The sequence below is a fragment of the Mustela putorius genome, unplaced genomic scaffold (assembly GCF_011764305.1).
Source record: "Mustela putorius furo isolate JIRA1106 unplaced genomic scaffold, ASM1176430v1.1 tig00003942_pilon_pilon_pilon, whole genome shotgun sequence".
In the NCBI taxonomy this organism is placed as follows: domain Eukaryota; kingdom Metazoa; phylum Chordata; class Mammalia; order Carnivora; family Mustelidae; genus Mustela; species Mustela putorius.
The window spans coordinates 1178538-1202501 of record NW_025422087.1 but is presented as its reverse complement, the minus strand read 5'-3'; the positions used below and the strand labels follow the sequence as shown (position 1 = coordinate 1202501).

Below are 23964 nucleotides of genomic sequence, written 5' to 3'. Positions count from 1 at the left end.
TGGGATTGAGCCCCACATCAGGCTTTCTGCTCAGAGAAGAGTCTGCTTCTTCCTCTCCCCCTCCCCCTGCTTGTGATCCCTCTCTTTCTGTGTCTCTCTGTGTCAGATAAATAAATAAAATCTTTTTTAGAAAAAAAGCATCTTAACCTGGTTTTATATGAATGTATTATCCTCTGATAACTCTGAGGATGTGAGCATTTAAAAAAATATTCTTTTTAAAGTTTGCTGCACTGTGTTTCCTCTACTCTTCTCCCCCCCCCCATATTCATTTTTTAATCTTTTTTTCATAATGGGAACTTTCTGCACATATCTGGTAATTTTCCAAAGAGCACAGAAGACTTAGGGGAGCTCTGTGAGCATGGATCAGATAGCAAGCTTAACTTTAGGTGAAGGACTTTGAATGTGAGTATGTGGAGGATTTTTTTTCTGTCTTCCTTGAGATTTCAGTGTTTTCCCAGGGCCTGGTCTTTGGCTCTCTGGCCATGGGTGTAGGAAGTCTGGCTGTGTGAGGTTTCTGTGCAGCCAGAAAAAAGGGGCTTGTGAGAGAAAAATAGTGTTGCTTTTCTTTTATTTCCTAAAAAAAAAAAAGATATAATTTATTTGACAGAGAGAGAGAGAGAGAGAAAGAGAGAGAGAGAGCTAGAGCAGGAACACAAGCAGGGGGAGTGGGAGAGGAAGAAGTAGGCTTCCGGCCTAGCAGGGACCCTGGGGATCATGACCTGAGCTGAAGGCAGATACTTAATGACTGAGCCACCCAGGTGCCTTAGTACTGCTTTTCTTAATCCTCTGCTTTTAGCCATTTTTATTTTATCTCCTGAAGTTTCTCCAGACTCTTAACCCTGATCTCCTGGCTTGGGTCCCCTTTTTTTCTCTCCTGGCCTCTGTCCTTTTTCTATCATTGATGTCTCCACCTCCTGAGCTGCCTCTGTTCTATAGGCTGACACATCTCTCTTCCTGTCATCAGTCCCCTCTGACACACCTGCATATGCCTGCCTCTGCCCTGTCTGATAAGTGATGGCAATCATTCATTTTATGTATATGACCTGGAGGGCCCAGATATTTGGTCAAACATTATTCTGGTGTTTCTGTGAGGATGCTTTTGGGCTGTATTAACATATGAATCCTAGAGTAAAGCAGATTGCCCTCTGCAATGTGAGTGATCTTCATCCAGTCAGTCAAAGGCCTGCATAGAACAAAAAGGGTGAGTAAGAGGGAACCTCTCCTGCCTGACAGACTTTGAATTGGGATAGCATGCTTTTTCCTGACTTTTCACTGGAACAACCACACGGTCCCTTCCCTTGCTGACTGCAGATCTTGGGACTTGTCAGATTCTATAATTGTATGAACAATTTATAATCTCACTTTCTCTCCACATCTGCATTGTATTGGTTCTGTTTCTCTGGAGAGTCTTGACAAATGCAATGATCTTCTTACCAGAACTGAATGACTCTCTTAAAAAATGGATTGACTTATCTTCTCAGAAAACAGTTCTGAGAGTAGACCTGATCTTCTCCCTCAGCGCAGGGCCTTTCACACAAATCTCCCTTCTGGAGATTTTCTCTTGCTGCAGCTCCTATACAGAAGGTGCCTTAGAGACGTGTTCCCCCTAAAATAGGGGGAAAACAAATCTTTTTGGCTGATGATTCCATTCCTCATTTTTCAAACGATGGCTATATGTTTTTACCTTCTTCTCTACTAATTTATGGTCCCTGAGCAGATGAAGATGATAAATGTGTGTGTCCATTTTACAGTTGTGAGTCAGAGGGCAGGTATTTTATATTAGACCTTTATTGCTATTAGAGCCCCATAGATAAAATCTTATGTTCCTCATGTCCCTATGTGAAATTTCAAGCAGACAACTACATGGGTGTGTTCAGTTTATGAAAAGTTGGCTGTATACTTCGTTCCTCATGCATACTGGGGAGGGCAGAAACCCTAGCAGAAAAACTTGAATGAAAATTAAACTTTTGAATAAGGTTTAGTAGTTATGTGTGATTATAAAAATGATACCCCTCACCTGCGGTTTTGATATCCATAAACTTCTTGGACTCTGTAGCACAGGAGACTCATAGATTTTGTTTTATATCCAGATCTAAATGGATTTTTTTGGTGTGCATTCCATCCTAGTGAACCCTGCACCTCCTACTAGTTTCCCATATTGTCTGCTTCAGCTAGCACCCCATGTAGATCTGGCTCATTAATGGAATTCCTGGCTCTGTCTGCTTGGGAAGTGAGGTTTTTTGATGAATTTCAATCTGCCTTTGCAGCCAGCAGTACCCATGCCTCCTTGTCTGAGGGCAGCCACCCTGGAGCATGAGATTTTGATGACTCTGTTTCCAAGTCCCGTCACACCTTGTTTTGACTTGTAGTGTGTCAGCCTCCAGGACAACCTTAAACCTTTTGACTGGGTTTATTTCCCTGTGTTTAGAAAGAATATATTGAATTTTGAGTGAAGGTCCAAAGGTATAATTAAATGCAATAGACTTTGACCTGTTTTGCTTCTTCTGTTTCCAGGGCAGTGGTAGGATTGGGCTGCACTTGTGACTCTGGTACCTGCTGGCCTTTAGGTCAGGCTTCCTTATAATATTGGTTGTTTCTTTTTATTGAAGACAGGATCTCATTGGAAATGCTCCTTTTTTGCTTTGCTTTGAATGAGAGTCTCACAATACCTTTTCAGTTGATTTTTATATCCTGAGGTTCACAGGTTTTCTTGTAAAGCATTTGAACAAAACCTGCTTTTCAGAGGTTCCACATTTAAAGATAGTAGCCATAAATACCCAGTGTGTCTTGCATTTTAGAACTGCTTGTCTAAGAGGTGGAAGGTTTCCCTGGTGGTATGCTTTGTGCTCAAAATGTTATTGTCTCTCTGTTCTCTTCTTCCCTGTCCACATGTCCATAGAGGTATTGAAATATATGCTTTGTGTCCAGAGCTATTTATTGAATAATGCATTATGTATACTAGAACAGATTTGAAAATATGATAGGAATAGGACACTTACATGATTTAGTAGGAATTAAAGGGGATCTCTCATTGGTGCAGTTATGTTCACATGTATATTTATAAGTTGATTGATTAGAGCTCAGCTCACTTTTCTCATTAAATGTGTATTATAAAGAATATGCTAAAGTGCTCTATGTAAGCCATAATAAAGTACTATGAAGAAGTAGATTACTAATAGCACCGGGTTAGGTCCAATTACTGCATTCTGGGAATAAGCTATAAGGAGGGCAGTATTTTTCCCCAGCTGTAGACTGAGAAATAGGAAAAGTGTTGAAAATATATCATTGTTTTCAAGTGAGCTTCTTAATCTTTCATGGTAACTGTCTAAATTGCAGTAGTTCAGGCAAACGAAGTGAAAATTTCTAGTGAAGGGATCCTGTCCCTGTTTATCTGCAGGAGTTTCTATATTGGAGAGGATTCCCAGAATATAATTTGGGAGGGTTGGTTGGCAAAGCACCAGGAGTCCGTGCTCCCCATAAAGGGCTGTAGGCTTTGCTGTCCATTGGCATGTCCTCTGAGGTGACTCCCAGCTGTGCCCTGTTGTCCATCGTCAATAGAAATGGCAGGGGGTCTGCTGGCCTTTGCATTTATTGTCTCACTCACTCTTGATCTTTCCTGGGAGTTAGTTTAATACACTAAATGATAAAGGAATTAATATGAACAACTTTCCTAGGACTCGGTGTTTTCTTGTCATCTACCTCCAGTAATCTAGAGCTCCTTGGTGAGGGAGTATTTTGGGAGGAGAAAGGTGAATGGCATCTTACAAGACCTGGGTGGAATGGAAGCTTTCCAGATCATGATCATGGAGCACTGGTTTAGTTCAGTCAGCCTCCTGTGGACTTATTTAAAACAACCCTCTTCTCTTTCAGTCAGTATTGAACATTTACTGTGCATGGGGCACATGCAAGAGAATGTAATGTCTGTGTAATGCAGGAGACTAGAAACAGTGCTTGCTTTTGGCTGTATGTGTACCTCAGGTGGATTTGCCAGTTTTTATTTCAAAGATGAGGGTTAAGCTAGTTTAATTTCTGGGTTTCTGGAGACTTATTTTATTTTATTTTTTTTAAAAGATTTTATTTATTTGTTTGAGAGCGAGAGAGCAAGAGAGAGAGCAAGAGCATGAGAGAGGAGAAGGTTAGAGGGAGAAGCAGACTCCCCATGGAGCTGGGAGCCAGATGTGGGACTCGATCCCAGGACTCTGGGATCAATACCTGAGCTGAAGGCAGTTGCCTAACCAACTGAGCCACCCGGGTGCACTGGAGGCTCGTTATAGGGGAAAGTTGCACTTTGAACCCTTACTGCATTTTAGGTGTGCCTTTGGAGAACAGTTGTCAGCTCGGGTTTTTCTTGCAGCTAGAAAATCGTACTAGAGCTTCATGTCTGTGTTCTTGGTTTGTGCTGCATTCTGGAGATCAGACTTGGACAGTGCTTTGTGATTTGTGGCAGGTGTAGCCCCAGACCCACAATTCTGCCAAGCCCTATTTTCTGTATGAGTTGTTTCCCATATTTGCCATATCCTAAGAGTGTCTAAGAGGACCGCACCCACCATTCACATAACTGAGTTCTACCCGCTGAGCCACATTTCCCCAGGAGATGGGGTTCCCAGGTTGCTGCTGTTGTCAGATCTTGTTGTCTTAGAATCCAGAGGTTTCCTGTTCCTGAGAAGAAAAGGCCAGCATGTGGTCATGCTGGTCTCTTCATGCTTCTCCATGTGGCTCCGTCCACATTGGCCCCTTCCTGCCCCTCCCAAGGAACAACACATGCTCTCCCATGCAGCAATTTGTGGTTGCTATTCTCTCACTCTCTTTCCCTGTGTCCCCGAGCAGACGTTCTTGCCAATTCATCTCCTCCAGGGCTCAGCACACCCATCACCTTCTCAGTGAAACATTCCCTGATCATGCCACTGAGAATTGTGCCCCTTCCCCTGCCTCCCACCCATGTCCCCCTCTGCATCCTCCTTCCCTGATTGATTTGCCTCCACAGAACTTATCACATGTATCCTATTGTATAGTTTTTTCAGGCTGATTTTTCCTCTAGACTGTAATTCCCTTGAGGGTCTGCATCCTCGACCAGTTGGTTCCCTGTGGTGCCTGGCACAGTGCCCAGTACTTGGATGGGGCTCAGCAAATATCTGTTGAAGGAAGGCTTGTTGGATTTTTTACAAATTCCTTATTCATGCCACCCTATTTCAAGAATCATCAGTCTAACATGTTTAGATAGAATCTGAGTAAACCACAGGAATCCCTTGTTTTTCTCCTGGTCATTTGTCCCTATCCGCTAGGTTCTAAGATGCACTAAATACCTAGAACCACTTGCAGCCATGTCCTGTCCTTGCTGTGAACAGCCTTCCTGGCAAGAGTGCTGACACATGTGGTCTGAGTGGGAATGTTTTGGGGGTGGCTCCTTCACCTGGGTGAACAAACTGTTCTGTTGGGAAGCCCCTTCACTGACCCATTTCACCCTGTGGATTGTTCTTTCCCCAGCTACAGTGGATGGTAAATGTTCTACCCTTTTTATGTCTTACTGTGTTCAGCTGGATTGACTTCATGTAGGAGATTTGAACAAATCTACCTGTTCAAGGGTGGTTGCTGGTCAGACTGTGGTCCTTGGATCAGCAGTATTGGTCTCACTTGGAAATCTTTAGAAACTGAATCAAATTCTCAGGCCCACTCTAGACCCACTGAATCAGAATAGGCACACACTGGTTAATTTCATGTGCAACCTGACTGCCATGGGGCATGGGGGCACTGGGCAATGGGGCCCAGATGTTTGGTCAAACATTACTGTAGGTGTTTCTGTGAAGGTATTTTTGAATGAGATGAATGTTTAAATTGGTAGAGTTTGGATGCCCCAGATGACCCTCTACTGTGGGTGGGCCTCATTCAGTCAGTTAAAAGCCTGAATAGAACAAAGTCTGACCTTCCTGGACAAGAAGGAATTCTGCCATCTGATAGCCTTCAGACTCGAAGGACAACACGAGATCTTCTCCTGGGTCTCCAGTCTGCCAGTCCACTCTGCAGATTTTAGACTTAGCAAGACTCCACAGTTGTGTAAATCAATTCCTTAAAATGATTCTCTCTCTCCGTATATACATTCCTGTTGGTTCTGTTTCTCTGGAGACCCTGACTAATATATTTTAACAAGACTCCCCAGGTTATCTGTATGCATTCTTAAGTTGGAGAAGTTCTACCCTAAACTCTTCCGGTAGGATGATTTTGATGGGTGCTGATTTTAGCTGATTTTACTTTTATGTGTTAACATCCCAGGACACATCAGGTTGTATATCAAGATAATTATTTTACTACTACACAGTAGCCATCTCTTAGGTAAATGTCAGTTTCTTTTAATTATTGACTTTTATTGATTATGCTCATTCTATTTGAGTCTGAAAATATTTTAGACTCACTTTTCTATTTCGACTAGAATAAAAGTTAGTATACTTTCCTTCCCCGTCTTATCTTTGGTTTTCTCATATAAATGGGATCTCTTTCTGCTCCAACCATCTACTTTTATGGTATTTCAGAGACATGTGGCTCCCCTTAAGTATACTTAGTACTGGACTCAAGTGGGAAATGTTCACACAAAGACATCTGCCAACAGTGTATGTGTGTCTGTTTCATACAGATAGAATCTGGGGTTCAAATGTTATAGTCAGACTACATTATAAGATGCTTTCTAGTCTTAGAGTATATGATTTTCATGTTTCCTTTATGATAATGTTGTTTGCTTTATTTCAATGGTCAGTGCACCATAAAGGAATGCATGGTGTTCTGTTTGAATTTGTCCTCTAAATTGCAATGAAAAGAACTTTGTACCATGAGCTTATCATGTGCATGAGTATGGTATATTTTCTATACCCTACACTTTTTTTTCTGTTTTTGAAATTTTAACTATGAAATTAATAACATTACAGATATACATCAAATATAGGCAAAATTTCTTTTTATGGGCCATAAAGTGATAGTTTTCCTATGTTAATTTAAAATAAATCTAACATAATTTTTAGTAGTGACCTTTACTCACTCTCAATTTACTCACATGTTCTGCCTGTACTCAAATTTAACAGTTTGCATATAAACATTGTATTGTTCATTTCTTTATTACATTTAATTGGTCTCAATTTGTCAGCCATACCCTACACTTTAATAAGCTTGTTTTGAGCTAGCTTCTTCTGTCTGGCAAAATTTCACAGTGATATCCTATACCTCAAAGTGCTACATAAGTGAGTAGGGGCTCCATGCAAGCACATTTTCTAGCAGGCTCTAGTAGATATCCCTTCAAAGGTCAGAATCTTTTAAGTTTGGACTGTCTTAAAAATGGTTTTCATATACTTTTTAAATATGTATATTTAATACCTTAGGCAAAAGAAGACCCTTGGCTCTATTTTGGTGCTTCTAATTTGTGTATTTGAAACCTGCTAGATAGATAACTTTGCTACAATATATTTCATTTAAGAGTTGCTTTCAGAAGGCAAGTAAGAAGTCAAGCAGGTTTACTCTTATGGATAAATCTTCAAGCAGCCAAAAGACAAATGGTTCATTTTGCCCCTTCAGCTTCTCAATTTATGCCTCTGGATTATTTCATTGTTCATTGATTATCTGCTATGTGGTGGGAACATACAAAGTTTAAGTAAGCATTCTTTATGTTCCCAGAATCTATTCTGGGAATAGATAAATAAAATACAAAACAAAGCAGAGACTGTATAAGGTGGTTGTAAACCCCAGCCTGTGGGCTTGGAGGAAGAAGAATCTTTGTGATTTGATCAAACTTAATGGAAGATATAAGTTTGAATGGGAAAATAAGATGGGAAGGGCCATTTAGTTATAGAGAGACCATGTGGATGAGAGAGGATTCCCAGGTGGAAGCAACAATGTGAGCATCTATAGATTCAACACAAATTAAATCCTCAAGGGAGAAAAGACAGTCTCTTCAATAAGTGGTGCTGGGGTAATTGGATTTCCATATGTAAAAAAATGACTTATTTCGCTAAGCATGATACGCTCTAGTTCCATCCATGAAGTGTGTAAACCTGGTGATTCACAGACCTGTACCCCTGGGGATAAAAATATATGTTTATAAAAAATAAAAAATTATATTAAAAATAAATAAATAAATAAATAAAATTGAATGAAAAAGAAAAAAAAATTACCTAAAGTGTAATTTCAGGTTTGACACTTTCGATATGGATATGTGGGTTCTTATGCAACCCAAAGCTTAAACTGAACAGTAATATATTTCATCTGCTAACACTAACATATATTTCAGAAAGTGTACATGCATTATGGATGCCACAGCCTTCTTCAGTGGCATACCACACCTGCAGTACACAGTCACTTCTCAACTCACTAATCAAAGGCATTCGATATGCCATGGGGAGTCCAAGGATAGCGACCAGAAAAGCATGGTAGTTAAACTTCATACAGCGTTAGGAAGTGCTGATAACTCTATGCATGTAGTCTAAGACTGTATTTGATAATAGGTCCTAATATGAAAGGAAACTCCAAAGACTGTAAACAATTTTTAATGAGCTGAACTAAACAATATTGTCTAGAGAAGCACATTTGGGTAATCAAGCAATTAAAATACAAGGAAGTGATGGGGCGCCTGGGTGGCTCAGTGGGTTAAGCCGCTGCCTTCGGCTCAGGTCATGATCTCAGTGTCCTGGGATCGAGCCCCGCATCGGGCTCTCTGCTTGGCAGGGAGCCTGCTTCCCTCTCTCTCTGCCTGCCTCTCCATCTACTTGTGATTTCTCTCTGTAAAATAAATAAATAAAATCTTTAAAAAAAAAAAATAAATAAATAAATAAATAAAATACAAGGAAGTGATTACTATAAACATCAGGATAGTAGATACTTGGGTGACAGGGAAAGGTAATAATTGGTTGAGACATAAAGAGAAGCTCCTGGCGTGCTTGTCAAGGTTCTATTTCTTGACCTATTAGTTAAATAATATTCACCTGAACTCATTGAGCTTTTGCTTTTTTCTGTATCTCTGTTTCATTATATAATAAAAATGCTGGAGCCCTGTTGAATTGAAAAAAAAAAAATGAAACTGGCCCACTCTTTTTACACCACTTACAAAAATTAATTTGATATAGATTAAAGACTAAAACATAAGACCCAAAGCCATGGAACTCCTGGAAGAAAACATAGGGACAACGCTCCTTGACACGAGTTTGGGTGATGACTTTTTGGATGTGACATCTAAAGCAAGAGCAACAAAATATTTATAGCAGCAATGTCCACAATAGCCAAACTATGGAAAGAACCTAGATGTCCATCAACAGATGAATGGATCAAGAAGATGTGGTATATATACACAATGGAATACTATGCAGCCGTCAAAAGAAATGAAATATTGCCATTTGCGACAACATGGATGGAACTAGAGCGTATCATGCTTAGCGAAGTAAGTCAAGCAGAGAAAGACAACTATCATATGATCTCCCTGATATGAGGAAGTGGTGATGCAACATGGGGGCTTAAATGGGTAGGAGAAGAATAAATGAAACAAGATGGGATTGGGAGGGAGACAAACCATAAGTGACTCTTAATCTCACAAAACAAACTGAGGGTTGCTGGGGGGAGGGTGGTTGGGAGAAGGGGGGTGGGATTATGGACATTGGGGAGGGTATGTGCTTTGGTGAGTGCTGTGAAGTGTGTAAACCTGGTGATTCACAGACCTGTACCCCTGGGGATAAAAATATATGTTTATAAAAAATAAAAAATTAAAAAAAAAAAGAGCAACAAAATAAAAAGGGAGACTACATCCAACTAAAAAGCTTCTGCACAACAAAAGAAACCACCAAATAAAGTGCAAAGAGAACTTTTGGAATGGGAAAAATATTTGCAAGCCATATATCTGATAGGGGGCTAATATGTAATATATATAAAGAACTCATACAGCTCAATGGCAAAAAAACAATAACCCAATTAAAAAATGGGCAAAATACATGAATAGACATTTATCCAAAGAAGATACATAAAAAACCAACAGGTACACCAACATCACTGGTCATTAGAGAAATGCAAATTAAAACCATAAGGTCCTATCATGTCACACCTGGTTTGGATAGTCATCATCAAAAAGGTAAGAGGTAACAAAAGCTGGCATTGATAGAAAAGGTGGGACTCTAAATTGATGCAGGCACTATGGGAACAGGTATGGAGTTTCCTCAAAAAAAAAAAAAAAAAAAAGAACTACCCTATGATTCAGCAGTTCAACTTTTGGGACTATATCCAAAGGAAATAAAAACACTAACTTAAAAGGATATCTCCACCACCATGTTCATAGCAGCAGTGTTTACAACCACCAAGACATGGAAATAGCCCAAGTGTCCACTGATGGATGAAGAGGTTGTGGTATATACATAAAGTGGAATATTACTCAACCATAGAAAATGAAGGAATCCTTCCGTTTGCTACATGGATAGACCTTGAAGGCATGCTAAGTAAATCAGAAAAGAAAGACCTGTTATATGATCTCACACACATGGAGTCTAAAGAAACAAAACAAATCTAAACTCCTAGAAAAAGATAAGACTTGTGATTACCAGAATTTGGGGTGGGGGGAGGAATTAGAGAAGTTGGTGCAAAGGTACAACCTCCAGTTGTCAGATAAATGCATATAAGGAGTGTAATATACAACAAAATGCACTGCTGTATGGTATTTATGAAAGTTCATTTTTTCCCCTTTTTTCTTGTACCCATATGAGAAGATGGATGTTCATGGAACCTGCTGTGGTAACCATTTCACTATGTATATAAATGAGAACATCCTGCTGTATGCCTGAAGTGATGCAGTGATGTATGTCAATTATTTCTCAATAAAACTGGGAAAAAATTCCAAATAGGCATGAGCAAAGGTGGCCAAATGAAGGGTATGATGAGAATGGAGTTTATTCCACTGTAGTTGAACAATAAAAACACCCATGGTAGGTATCTAGAGGGACTCATGGACCTGTTATGCACATGCCTGAGACCCAGAACTTCCTTTATGGACTTGACTTGCTCCTCAAATCAGTGGCTTTATATTAAGAATCATCTCATGTCACAAACCCTGGAATAATTTTACTAGCTTGTGTGAATCACTCAATTGGTGTTTGTATCTCACTCTTTATTTCAGTGTTCTTGTTTTTTTTGTGGTATTTGGGATCTTTGAAATATATCTTCCTTTAGCAAATACTCTTTTTTAAAAAATTATTTATTTAGAGAGAGAAAGGGCGGGAACAGGAAGAGAGAGAGAGGATCTCAAGCACACTCCCTGCTGATCATAGAGCCCCATGCAGAGCTCGATCTCAGTACCCATGGGATCATGACCTGAGCCAAAACCAGAAGTTGGACGTTCAACCAACCGAGCCTCCCAGGTGTCCTGGGGAATACTCTTGATTTGTTTACTGTAGCTCCTAGAAGGCAGGTAAATCTCTCTACTTACACTGTGTGAATAGTAAATACATCTAAGTCAGAGATCAAAGACAAAGATCACATTAGAAGTTTTCTTGTTAGGTGCATCCTTTTACAAAATCTTTATGGGACAGGGCAAGCACAACAATTTTCTTTTCCTAAATTCTGAAGTATTTTATTTTGAAAACCACTTGTAAAGTTCTCACCACTTTCCGTTTTCTCTGTAGATTTTGGATCTGTGGCTGACAGTAGCATTTTTCTTTGTGCTTCTAGTACGGCCAAGTACAGCGTGTTGACGTTTCTACCTCGATTCTTGTATGAGCAGATTAGAAGAGCTGCTAATGCCTTCTTCCTCTTCATTGCCTTACTACAGGTAATGCTTTTTTAAAAGTGATTTAAAAGTCATAACATTAGTTACATGCAAAATGGGATTTTGCTAAAAGGTCACGTAGCTGAAAGTGTCGTCATACTTGAATGTGATTTACCCTCTCATCCAGTCATCGTTTTCAGGCACAGACATGATCCCTGCGTGAAGGTAGACTTCTTCAGATATTGCCCTAAGGATAATGGCAGTTACTAAAAGAGGCACTGAAAAGTGGCCTAGAAGCCATACTTTTAACCCCTTTCAGTCCTAAACAACATAGCAATGTTAGGTAAGATTTTTAAAATATGTAAAACACATAGCTAGTTTTTAAAAGAAGGTAATCCCTTTCGTATAACAGAAATGGAACAGAACTTCCAAAGAGCGAGTGGTGAGTGTCATATTTTCTTTTTTGTGTAGAGGGTTTTGACTTCAAAATTTTAATTTGTCGACTTCCTCTTTTGGTCTCTTGTCTTACAGCAAATTCCAGACGTATCTCCAACAGGAAGATATACCACCTTGGTGCCATTGATCATTATTTTAACAATTGCAGGCATCAAAGAGATTGTGGAAGATTTTGTAAGTCTTTGCTTTCATAGAATAAAAACCTTCTATTGTAAATTATTTGTTGCTCTGTTTTACTTTGTCAAAGATAGGAAATTAATCAATATCTTAACCCGTTTCTCAAGGCTCATCATGGTATTTTTGGGGAAGGAACGCATACACACAGTGTCTTAAATATCTATATAGGGACACAGAAGTACTTTAAACTGTGTTTTCTAATGTTAGCTCTGTAAACCCTCTTTGATTTTATCACTGATGTTCCTATCCATCTTTAGAGCTTGCTAATTCGGGTATCAAAAGGATGGTATTGCTGCCTAGTATAGCAGCATTGGGCTGGCTGTGCCTGAGGTAATTTTATGAATCTTCTCTCTCCTCAGACTTCTCTCGGTGTATCTCCAGGTTCAATGGCTACAGCCATATTCATGCTTTCTCCCCTTTTCTCCATCTGTGGTCTTGCCTCCAGGGTCTTTCTCTTCCTCTTTACCCCTCCCTCTCTCCAGCCCTCTCTCTCTCTCCCTCCCTCCCTCCTTCCCTACCTCTGTGTCTCCTTTTCACACTCGCGCACATACACTCATACACATTGTGTACATTTTTCTGGGAATAGGTAAACAAATAAATGGAATACGAATCAGAGGTACTTTGCTCACAAAGTTCTTTACCAGTAGAATGAATTCAGTTGTTGTTGAATTTATCATACAGAATACTTCTTATAGTCTGATCTAAAAGAAACGAGGTGTGAGAAGTCTCATACCCCAGAGTGCTTATTCCTTGTTGGAGCCAAAATGTCGTAGCTGACATTTTGGCTGCATCCACGTTTGGGACATTTGTCTACTGAGTTTAGGGAGTGAGGCCGGGTCACAAACTTCTGAACTGAGTTTCACAGTGTTCGCATTGCTGCTGGTCTGGTTCCTGGAACCCTGTTTCTCTCCTGATCTATTGTTGCTGTTTCACTGATGCATTTGGAACTTTTGAATCTAAGAACTTCCTTTTCTTTCTGGTAACAGAAGCGGCATAAGGCAGACAATGCAGTGAATAAAAAGAAAACAATAGGTAAGCCACCAGGCTGAGTCCCTTTTCCTGCTAGAAAGCTTCAGACCCACATTTAAGGCATTTAAAATAAGTAGCTAATGGTATTGAGATAAGTGGAGGGAAATGATCTATGGAATATTGTAAAGAAATAGCAAAATTACAAACCAGTCCAACAAAATATGAGTCCCAGCTCTAAAATTTGAAAGGGATTTGTCTGTTTTAGAAATTTAGAAAAGGTGGTAATTTTCAGGAGCTAGACATACTTTAGGTCTGTAAAAAGTCCAAGCATTCACATCCTTGGTTTATAATTGCTCCCTACTGCTCTATTTTTTGTTGTATTGATTTCTAGGATATTAGGTCTGTATTGTGTATGTGTGTATGTGTGTGTTTAAATCTCATAACAACAGGGTGATATTTTTCTCCTTGGATAAATATGGCTAGTTTTAACTTATATGCATGTATCTCTATATGTGTGTTTATTAATATATGTATGGTATGTGGGTTGGGCTCCATTTTGAGGAGTGATGTGGTATGCCTTTATGTCTAAAGATATGGTATGTTGGAATTAAGTGGAATTTTGAAAGGAACCTTTTAGATTTTATAAAGCTGATTTTATTTCGATTATCACCAATATTAACTGGCACATTGTTTTTTTTCCTTTTCAGTGTTAAGAAATGGTATGTGGCATACCATTATGTGGAAAGAGGTAAAAACTATAGGAAACAAATTGAGGGTTGCTGGAGGGGAGGGGGTGGGGGATGGGTAACTGGGTGATGGGCATTCAGGAGGACACGTGCTGTGATGAGCACTGGGTGTGATATACAACTGATAAATTATTGAGCACTACATCTGAAACTAATGATGTACTATATTTTGGCTAATTGAATTTAAATAAAACATTTAAAAAATCCTAATTTTAAAGATCTGCCAGAAAGTACTGAGTTGGGGTCTTATAATTAATTGCTAGTATTGCTTGCAGTAGATAAAATTTGGCTTAAGACATCACTCATCTCTCATGTAAGTTTTATATCATGGAGTTTCCCATGAGGTTTACTTAGTACTGCTGCCTGTTGACTTGGTGGTTCCCTGCTTTTTCTGGAAAATGCTCACTGTGTCAGTTCATAGTTGTGAAATCTGTTGCTCCTGATGGATACTTCTGAAATATCAAAGCATTCTCTTGTTTCCAACTCCAATCCTTTTCCCTGTTCTTCTCTTCTCAACTAAATCCAGTTTTATTTTGTTTGTTTTTTAAGATTTTTCTAACTTTGGAGAATCTCATTTCTAATGTTTCTGGTGGGAAGAATTTTGGATTTAAGATTTTACAGTGAAATGTAAACAGAGGTGGAATGGGGGTCGGAGGCCAGTTTGTTTCTATTCTGAGCTTGGTTATCATGATGAGTAGTGACTGCTCTTAACTTGACGGCAGTTGTTATTGAATTTATCATACAGAATACTTCTTATAGTCTGATCTAAAAGAAACGAGGTGTGAGAAGTCTCATACCCCAGAGTGCTTATTCCTTGTTGGAGCCAAAATGTCGTAGCTGACATTTTGGCTGCATCCACGTTTGGGACATTTGTCTACTGAGTTTAGGGAGTGAGGCCGGGTCACAAACTTCTGAACTGAGTTTCACAGTGTTCGCATTGCTGCTGGTCTGGTTCCTGGAACCCTGTTTCTCTCCTGATCAGTGAGAAGGGTTTGTCTCCACCTTCCTGGAAACATGAGATTGGGAGGTTTGGGGGTGGTGAGGGTTTTTGGTTGTTTATAGTGATGAATAGAAAATGTAGAAAAAATATGCTGTGCCATCTGGGTGTCTTGCATCTGATAAAGTTAGCTTTTTAAGTGGGCCTCTGTTTTACCTGGAACTTCTTAATGGTCATGAGGTGGTTTTTGCAGGGGGCGTGACTCTCATGACCTCAGGACATGAAGCTCATTATTATGATTTCAAGAGAAAACTGCTTTTTAGAAGATCCACTTAACCACAGTTTCTCCTGCTAACCATTTAATAAGCAGGGTTTAAAAATGCTTCTCTGATCTTTTTTCTCCCCGAAATCCCTGTGATACAGTAACACAGCCCTCAGTTTAGTTTGTGTTTTGTTTACCTTATTATAAGAGAGCAATGAAATCTCTCTATATTGTTTCGTGATAATACCTCAACCTTCGTAGTAATCTAGGAGTCCTGTAATGTCAGTACTAATCAACCTCTCTCTCACTGGAAGTCTGTGGTTCTTGGCCAAGTGGTTGGAAATTCTTGACCTCATAGAGGTTAGAAATGCTCCCAGTGTTATGCGGGTTCAGGGATTCCCACTGCACTTAGGAATAACCTCTGTTTCTCCAAGTGCTTCCTGACACTACTCGCCCTCCCCACCCCCCAGAAAGGTGCAAACAGTAACGGGAGTGAGGAATCATTTGGATTCGAGATGTTTGCACTACTTGAAACAGTAGAAAATGGAGTGATGATCTCTGAATTCTGGATCCAGGAACTGATGGCCTCACAGATCCCTAAAGCTTGTTACCATTTCCTATACACATTCAAAGTTAAAAAAAATCCCAAACCAAATACTTGTTATATGCTTTGCCACAAATATTTTTATTTCAATTAAAATGCTTTTATCTGTCTCGATAGAGCTCTTAGTATGTCCTCAAGGTGGTTTTAGGCACTGGTGATGCAAGTAAGAGTAAAGCATGGCCCCTGCCCTTAGGGAGCAGCCCACCGTGGTTCTCAGCCTTCAGTGGGTGTCCAAGTCGCTTGGCTGGCAGGTCTAACACTGATTGCTGTGCTGGCCATACTCAGAATTTCTGATTGGGGTGTTCCACTGGCCTTGGAATTTGCATTTGTAACAAGTTCCCAGGTGAGGCTGACACTGCTGTCCCCCAAACCACTGGTGTTGTGGGAGTGCCAGGTAGCTGGAGGAATGCAGTGTGGGTGCTGAGCTCTGTGTGGGGCATGCTTCAGGTGCTTCTGAAACATCTGGGAGGGTGGGCAAGTCTAGACCCATCAGTTCAGATGAGCAAATGCTTCTCTCCTGTGATGTTCTGATGTTCTTCTGAAGAATGGATGAGAGATAACTATTTTAGGAGGGAAATTCTGTTCAAGACAGAGGGAACTGGGTGAAAGTCTGAGGAAAGCCAGGCAATGCTGCAGAGTGGCTCAGAACAGGGATGAGAATATGGGAGAAGACAGGCAGTAAGAGGTACCAAGCCCCAGAGCTGTCAGCCAAGGTGCGTGACTATAAGTTTTCCAAAGCAATACAGCGCTCATCTGAAATGCTGAGCTTGCGTTGGCCATCCCCTGAGCTGTAGCAGAATAGAAGGCTGGGAGACAGCTTTTCAGGGCAACTTGATAGCTTTGGTTGACTTTGAGAAGGCCTTTGAGCTTGTTCTTCAAAATTAAGAAGCTTAAGAAATCCTTTGAGGCTAGGGTGGATTCAGGCACATAGAGGGGCTCTTTCTCACCTTAGAAATTCTCATTTGGAAAACTTCACACAGTTAAGGGACAACCATGCATAAGAACCACAAAATAGAAGACCATTTTCAAACACATTTCCAACCAAGTAGCTTTTCATGTGCATGGAATTTCTTAGTGCTTTGTCACTGGGATATGAATCTTTCTTTAGTTAATTAAGTAAGATGGGAGAAAGCCGTGATTTCCCTTGTCCTGCCGCTGACTTCAAAGAGAAAAATCCACTGCCTTTTGTTTTTTTTGAAAACACGACCGATTTTCCTTTCTAGGTTTTAACTAATAGCTTCTTCTGATTTTTTTCTATGTAATTAAACTATTCACATAAAATACTTTTTACATTTAGAAACATTTTCAATTTTCATAAGCATTCCTTGCTGTTGTACTGCTGGTTGTTAAAATAGTTCTGTGGCACCTATTTTTTAATATTGCCTTTATTGTGAAATGTGGAATATACTTAAAGGCCTATGACTTTTTTGCCTTTAACTTGATACTAGCTTCAAATTTACAGTGGTTCTGGAATTTAACTTTTAACCCCCCTCTGTACATTGAGCCTGGTTCCTTACTTCCCCACATGCTTCGTAGTGGTTCTATACAAAACTAATAGTTCAAATTCAAAACTAATACTAAGACATGTTTTTAGTAAACTCCCCTTTTTCCTAATAAAGAGTTAAATATAGGCACCTGCCAGTGCCATTCTCTTAGCTTGCAAGATCCAGGAGTCTTTCATGAATATTAGTTTCATAAGTATTTCAGAAGTATTCAGTTTGAAATTCTTGATTTCTAGGAGAATAGTAACATGCATTAGAATAAGAAGTAAGGCATAGTGCCCATTTTGAGTTTTTGAACTTATGTGTGCTGAGAACAGCCTTTGTTCTTATGCTGAGAATCGTGACCTGTCTGACTTTCACACACATAGTGTCCATTGATTGTACTCCTGCTGATAGAAACTAGCACTTAGCATAATGCCTGTTTCAGGCCAGGTGCTTGCATATACATACTTAATCATTGCATCAGCCCTACAGGGTGAGTGTTAATCTTTCTCCATTTTATAAGTGAGGGCCCTAGAGCTCACAGAGGTGAAGAACTTCCCCAGATCCCAGGTTAGCGTGTCTGGGAAGTTCAGATCTGAACCTCAGCCTGCCTGGCTTGAAAGCCCATATTCTCCTAGCTGGGTGCTTCTGTGACGTCATGTAAAGGATTTATAAGCCCGTGGGCATGGTGCCTGTGTTCAGTAGATTAAGGCCTTTTACCTTAGCTTGGGGTCTTGTGTCTGGCGAGTCTGTTTTCCTACGTGGTCTCTGACTTTGGCTGTGACTCTTTTTCTTGTTGAAGTTCTTGAGGCTATACAAATCTTTGTTTTAAGTGGTATGTTTCCAGGGGACCTTTAGATGCACTGTTTGCAGTGAATTCAGTTATTACCTTGTAATCTGATCACTGGACAGTTTACTAGGTTTTGAATATTGGGTCTAACAATCACTGACTGTGTGACTTGATCCAGTTATTTCTCTTTGAGCCTCAGTTTCCCCATTTGTAAAATGGAGAAAATTTATGTGTGTTAACTCATTGATTCTTGTAATAACCCCATGAAATATGTGCTCTCAACCTCATTTTATATATATATGAATGAGAAGACTGATGCACACAGAGTTTCCATAACTTGCTCTGGGTTACTCAGGGCTAGTAAGAAGTCCAGCCCGGGGATCTGAGCCCTGCAATCACGCTGGCTCTGGAGCTGTGCACTTAACCATGCTCCCCTACTGTGTACAGCTGGAGGATTGTCCCAGAGTTCAAGAGTGCAATTGACAAGTGGATGGAATAATTGTAAGAAAATGAGACCTTGATAGTTGTTCTGACTCTTCTCTTACTGTCCTTTTCTGTTTTTGTTTTTTTTCTTTTTCATTCATTGTCACTGCAGAAAGGCAATATTACCATTTGTATTGAAAAATTTTTGTTCTGTTCTTGTCAAGGAAAATAATTTGGGTTCTGTCTTAAGCTTTATGGCATAATTATATAGTAATTTTTCCTTCAAATATTTAACCAACTTAAAGACTGTTTGTGCTTTCCTGTCTTTCATGCTTCTCTGTCCTTGTCCCTGGTTTTCTAGGTGGCAGTGGGAGACATTGTGAAGGTCGTCAATGGACAGTACCTCCCAGCAGACATGGCCCTGCTGTCCTCCAGGTCAGGTGTGCGAGTGGGCACATCGTTTCAAATAAACGTGAACAATAAAGCATTAAGTGGTGACTATAGGAATCGCAAGCCAGCCTTTCCCTTCCACCCCCAGAGGCACTAGCCTTTTCTCTTTGGCCTCTTCTTCAGTTACTTGTTATTTTCCTTCTTTTGTTCCTACCTTAATCCTAAATTTCCTTTCACCCATTCATCACCTTGTATTTCTGTAGAACTCTTTTAGATATATCGATTCATTTTACTTTCGTAGCCATTCTGGGCTATTCCGCATTCATAGGAGGTGCTCCAGAGCAGTGGAGTGATTCCGTCAGTGACACGCAGACTGTAAGGCTTGAGATCCAGTCTCCTGGTGGGAAGCCAGGAGTCTTCCCCTGGGGCCAGGGCCTCCTTTTCGAGCTGCTCAGAGATCCAGGCCATGTTCACAGCAGAGACATGACCTGGGGTTGTTGTTGCCCCTTATCCATCCACGCTGTGTCCCCTTCCTGCCCAAGTGCATGGCCATGCTCTCCAGGCAGTTCCATGCTGGCCGTGTGTCACTCATCGCTAACTGACATGAATAATGGACGATGCAGTCCTTGACTTTTCCTTGGCTTGATACATGAAAGTATATGTCAAAGATGGAGTGCTACAATTAGGATATGAATAAACTTCTTTTCTTGCATTTCAAGTTTAATTCTATGATAAGACTCGAACTTCCTATGTTTATGTGCTGCAGGGAATCCTAGATGCTCGCATTGTTGGCATTTTCTTTGAATGCAGACAGTGTTTGTTTTATTGGATTTGATCATACATTGGATTCTAAGCATTAGCATTGAATTTTCTGCTCAAGATAAAAGGTTTAGAAATGGGATCCCAGGCCCATAGAGAAGAGCACCATATACATAGGGTAGGGCTTGTGTTTGTTCCTATTGATTGGTAACAAGAGAAATAGTGAAATGTGGATCACTTGATGGTTTGGGGTATGCATTTTTGCCGTAACCTTTGGAAAACATGGTTTTAATATGAGATGGTTTGTCTGAGCTGACATGTTTCTAGGGTGCTCATTACGGTTTGAGTCTGTACATTCTGCTCATTTATAACTGAGTACATTATCCCATTTAATCTTTCCCCAAACCCTTGGTATCCCTGCTTCTTTATGCATGAGAAAACAGAAACAGATGAAACAACTTCTAAGTCCACACAGCCCACAAGGGGTGCAGTAGGAGATTTTAACTTAGCCAGTGGGTCGCAGACTCCATTCTTCTGACCCACTCATTGTGAATAGAAATAGGAACACAGTATCTGCCAGGCTTATTGTTTTTTCTTTTTAAGATTTTATTTATTTGAGGGAGAAAGAGAGAACATAAGCAGGAGGAGGGGCAGAGGGAGAGGGAGAAGCAGGATCCCTGCTGACCAGGGATCCTGACATAAGATTCCATCCCAGGGCTCTGGAATCATGACCGGACCTGAAGGCAGACACTTAACCCACTGGGCTTCCCAGGCGCCCCTGCCATGCTTATTGTTATTCTTCGAGTGTTCTGTCCTTAAAACTGGGTGTTTTGATTAAAAAGTTACCTGTTGACATAGCAAGAGGTACAGGGAAGGAAGGGCTTGCCAAGCCTGTGTCTTGATTGCTGAATTCTGGTTGTGATGCTTTTCCGCAGATGTGTTTGTACTGGCTGTGGCTAGGGTGGGTCTTTTGGTCAGGAGCAGGCCGAGTCTCAGACTTGAGTCATCCAAGCACAGTGGTGGGGGTCTCAGCTGGAACATGTTGTGTTTCCCTTAACCCACCAGTCCTCTTCTCATTCCTCTTCAGTTATCTCTGCTACTTAGGGTAAACCATCCATTATGTGGGGCCCATAAGGGTGGATCATTGGGCAAAAAACTTTGTGTTGGTGTTGAGCCTCAAGGAGGAGTGTCTTTCTGGTCAATTACTACTAGAGTGGTTGAAGGGCCAGTCAGCAGACACAGTTTCTACAGTACAGACTTTATGAGCTGTGAATTTGTGGAGAGGATCTCACTAAACTTTGGCTTTTTAAATTTCTCTCTCCGTAGTGAACCTCAGGCAATGTGTTACGTCGAAACAGCTAATCTAGATGGGGAGACGAACCTTAAAATACGTCAGGTAAAGTAATCTTTTATGAATCTGTGTTGTTAAGGAGACCCAAATTGCAAATTTGGTCCACTGTACTAGTCAGTGTATTTTCTAGAGAAAAATGCCTTGCTCTAAAGGGTTCTGCCTTAACCCTAATGGAACCCATGGAAAGAACATGGCTTTTATAATGAAGGGAGGCCCTTGAAAGAGACAGCAGGGTTAGAAAAAGTGAGCTTCATTCAAGTATGGGTCATGAAGGGTATCTTGCCTTAATTTATGTCTGAGCTCTATGTCTGTTAGTGTAGGTGGAAAGAGATCCTGTCAACTGAGGTTGAGGTGTGTGGTGGAAAGGGCATCATCTATATAGAGAGATACAGTAGACAAGCTCTGGGTACCTTACTTTACATGGTAGTTTTAACTGAGAATTTAATTCTAGAAAGTAATATATTAGATACAAAACTTCTATGCCTTAAAGCTGTTCTTACCATATATTTTATTTTAAGATTTTATTTGTTTATTTGACGGAGAGAGATCACAAGTAGACAGAGAGGCAGGCGGGGGGTGGGGGAAGCAGGCTCCCCACTGAGCAGAGAGCCCAATATGGGACTTGCTCCCAGGACCCTGAAATCATGACCTGAGCTGAAGGCAGAGGCTTAACCCACTGAGCTACCCAGGCGCCCCCTTACCATATATTTTAATTCTAGAATGAAAAATGGTCTTTACTGTAACAGAAATTTTAAGCATTTGACGCTCAAATTTTCTGTTGCATGAAGTTGAATTTGATTAATTCTGTCCACCTGTCTTTCTTTTCTACCATAGATGTTTGATTTTGGTGAGGTTTTTGTTTTTGTCTTTTGTTTTTAAAGAAGAGTTGCTGAGTACTAGATGTAATACTACTATAACATATTAAAAGAATGCTTTATTCTGTTTTTATGACTTGTATTAAAGGAGAGTTAATGAAGTGTTGTCTGCAAGGGGCTTGAATACGTGGTTCCTTGAACATGGATTTTCCCAGCACGATGGGAGAAATGTCATTTTCATTTATTTATGTATTTATTTGACAGATCACGAGTAGTCAGAGAGGCAGGCAGAGAGAGAGAGAAGAAGAAGCAGGCTACCCGCTGAGCAGAGAGCCCTGTGGGGGGCTCTATCCCAGGACCCTGAGACCATGATCTGAGCTGAAGGCAGAGACTTTAACCCACTGAGCCACCCAGGCTCCCCACGATGGGAGAATCTTAACTTTGCACTTTGCTGAATTCTTTGGAAACTTTTGCATTAGGTTGCTATGACACAGTCTGCCTGGAAGTCTATCTTGAGGGGCTGGTAGCTTGATTTGTAAGCCTCCCCATCGACCCTGTTTTAGAAGATCCATTATTTCCTTCGGATTAACAATGGGGATGCTGAATGTTGTCCCCAAACCCGTAAGATTGTATTTAGTTTCCTCTTTTGGTTTAACATTTTAGGGTCTGAGTCACACTGCCGACATGCAAACAAGGGAAGTATTGATGAAGTTATCTGGAACTATAGAATGTGAGGGACCTAACCGTCATCTCTATGACTTCACTGGAAACTTGCACATAGATGGGAAAAGGTATCACTTTTGCTTTTCTTAGTTTTTATTTTATTTTTTTGTTCTTAAGTGGGACTAAGAATTACTGGAATTGGTAAAATATTAGCTTGTTTTTTTGGCTTCAAAATACTTTAAAACCTTAAGATTTCTTATGTTTAGTTTAGATATGAGAGACTGAGCCTTTCCTAAAGCACGATTTCAGTCAATATAAACCTTCCTTCCCTTAAATTTAAGGAAGGAACTTATTTTTGTCAAGAAAACAGCCCCAGGGTCTGAAATGAGATTAAAGGCACTGGCTGTTTTTCTGTGTGTCTTACCTACCAGGAAGTAGAGGTGGTTTGGGCTGCATAAAATTGTCCAGAAAAGCATAAGAGAAGCATTTTCAGGTGTAGGAGATCTAATCTATTTATTAGAGAAACATCTTTTTTTTTGACTAGCATTCTTCTAAATAGCATTTGTTTTTATAAAGTTGAATGGAAGAAACAGTAATTACTCTTCCTTTGGAATATTCACTGCCCTGTTGTCTATATTCCATTGTCTTTGTCCTCTTGGCATTTGTTTGAGTGTTGGAGAGTCATTTTTGTCATTCTGTTGGGGTGCAGTTCTCCCTTCTACCCATCTTTAATCTGCATGCTCCTTACGGATGCTTCCCATCTTTGTATTTTGAACAGACACAAAGGGCAGGACCTAACCGTGGGAATCAACCCAAAATAACGATGACAGCTGCAACTGCTTTCTTGGTTTTCCTTTAGCATGCAGAGCCATTCAGTAGGCTCACCATGTTGAATTTCTACATTATCACTCAGCCTTTTATTTAACCATTAAGTCATCCTTGACAAATTTTGATATTCTAGATTTAGAGTCTATAAAATAAACTGGGTTTCCTCATGAATAAGCTTATGGTTATTTTAGCAATTTTCTTTTTGGGTGTGGAGTTTTATACCTGGATTTTAAGAGAACACAATTCCCTCTAAAATTTTATAAGAAAAATTATATATAAATATATACACACACATTATATACATATACACACATATATACATACATATGCAGGTATGTATATATATATATATTTTATTTTTCTCTTGTAGTGATGAATGGATAGGATGAAGCATTTTTGTGGGTCTTTTTCTTTTCTTTTCTTTTCTTTTTTTTTTTTTTTTTTTTTTTGTAGATGAAGGGAGTGGTAACCTTTATTGCCCCTCTGTCTCAGTGAAATAGTTCAAATCTGACTAAAAGAAACTACTGAATTAATTAATTAATTGTGGGTTTATGTTTAAGGGGGAAAGCTCATGCTCATTTGTCAAACTATCATTAA

At 40.0% G+C, this 23964-nt stretch overlaps 1 protein-coding gene across 3 annotated transcripts in view; it reads left to right on the top strand.

Moving 5' to 3' along the window:
- Nucleotides 1–23964, top strand: part of ATP8A2 (ATPase phospholipid transporting 8A2) — a 604668-nt gene that overhangs the window by 135936 nt on the left and 444768 nt on the right. For all 3 annotated transcript variants that reach the window (XM_045069586.1, XM_013049724.2, XM_004780021.3), the window contains exons 3-9: nucleotides 11677–11776; nucleotides 12245–12343; nucleotides 13333–13378; nucleotides 14023–14063; nucleotides 18923–18996; nucleotides 21037–21106; nucleotides 22540–22667. In XM_045069586.1, coding sequence (XP_044925521.1) covers nucleotides 11677–11776; nucleotides 12245–12343; nucleotides 13333–13378; nucleotides 14023–14063; nucleotides 18923–18996; nucleotides 21037–21106; nucleotides 22540–22667 — 558 coding nt within the window. The remainder of the gene's footprint in view (nucleotides 1–11676; nucleotides 11777–12244; nucleotides 12344–13332; nucleotides 13379–14022; nucleotides 14064–18922; nucleotides 18997–21036; nucleotides 21107–22539; nucleotides 22668–23964) is intronic.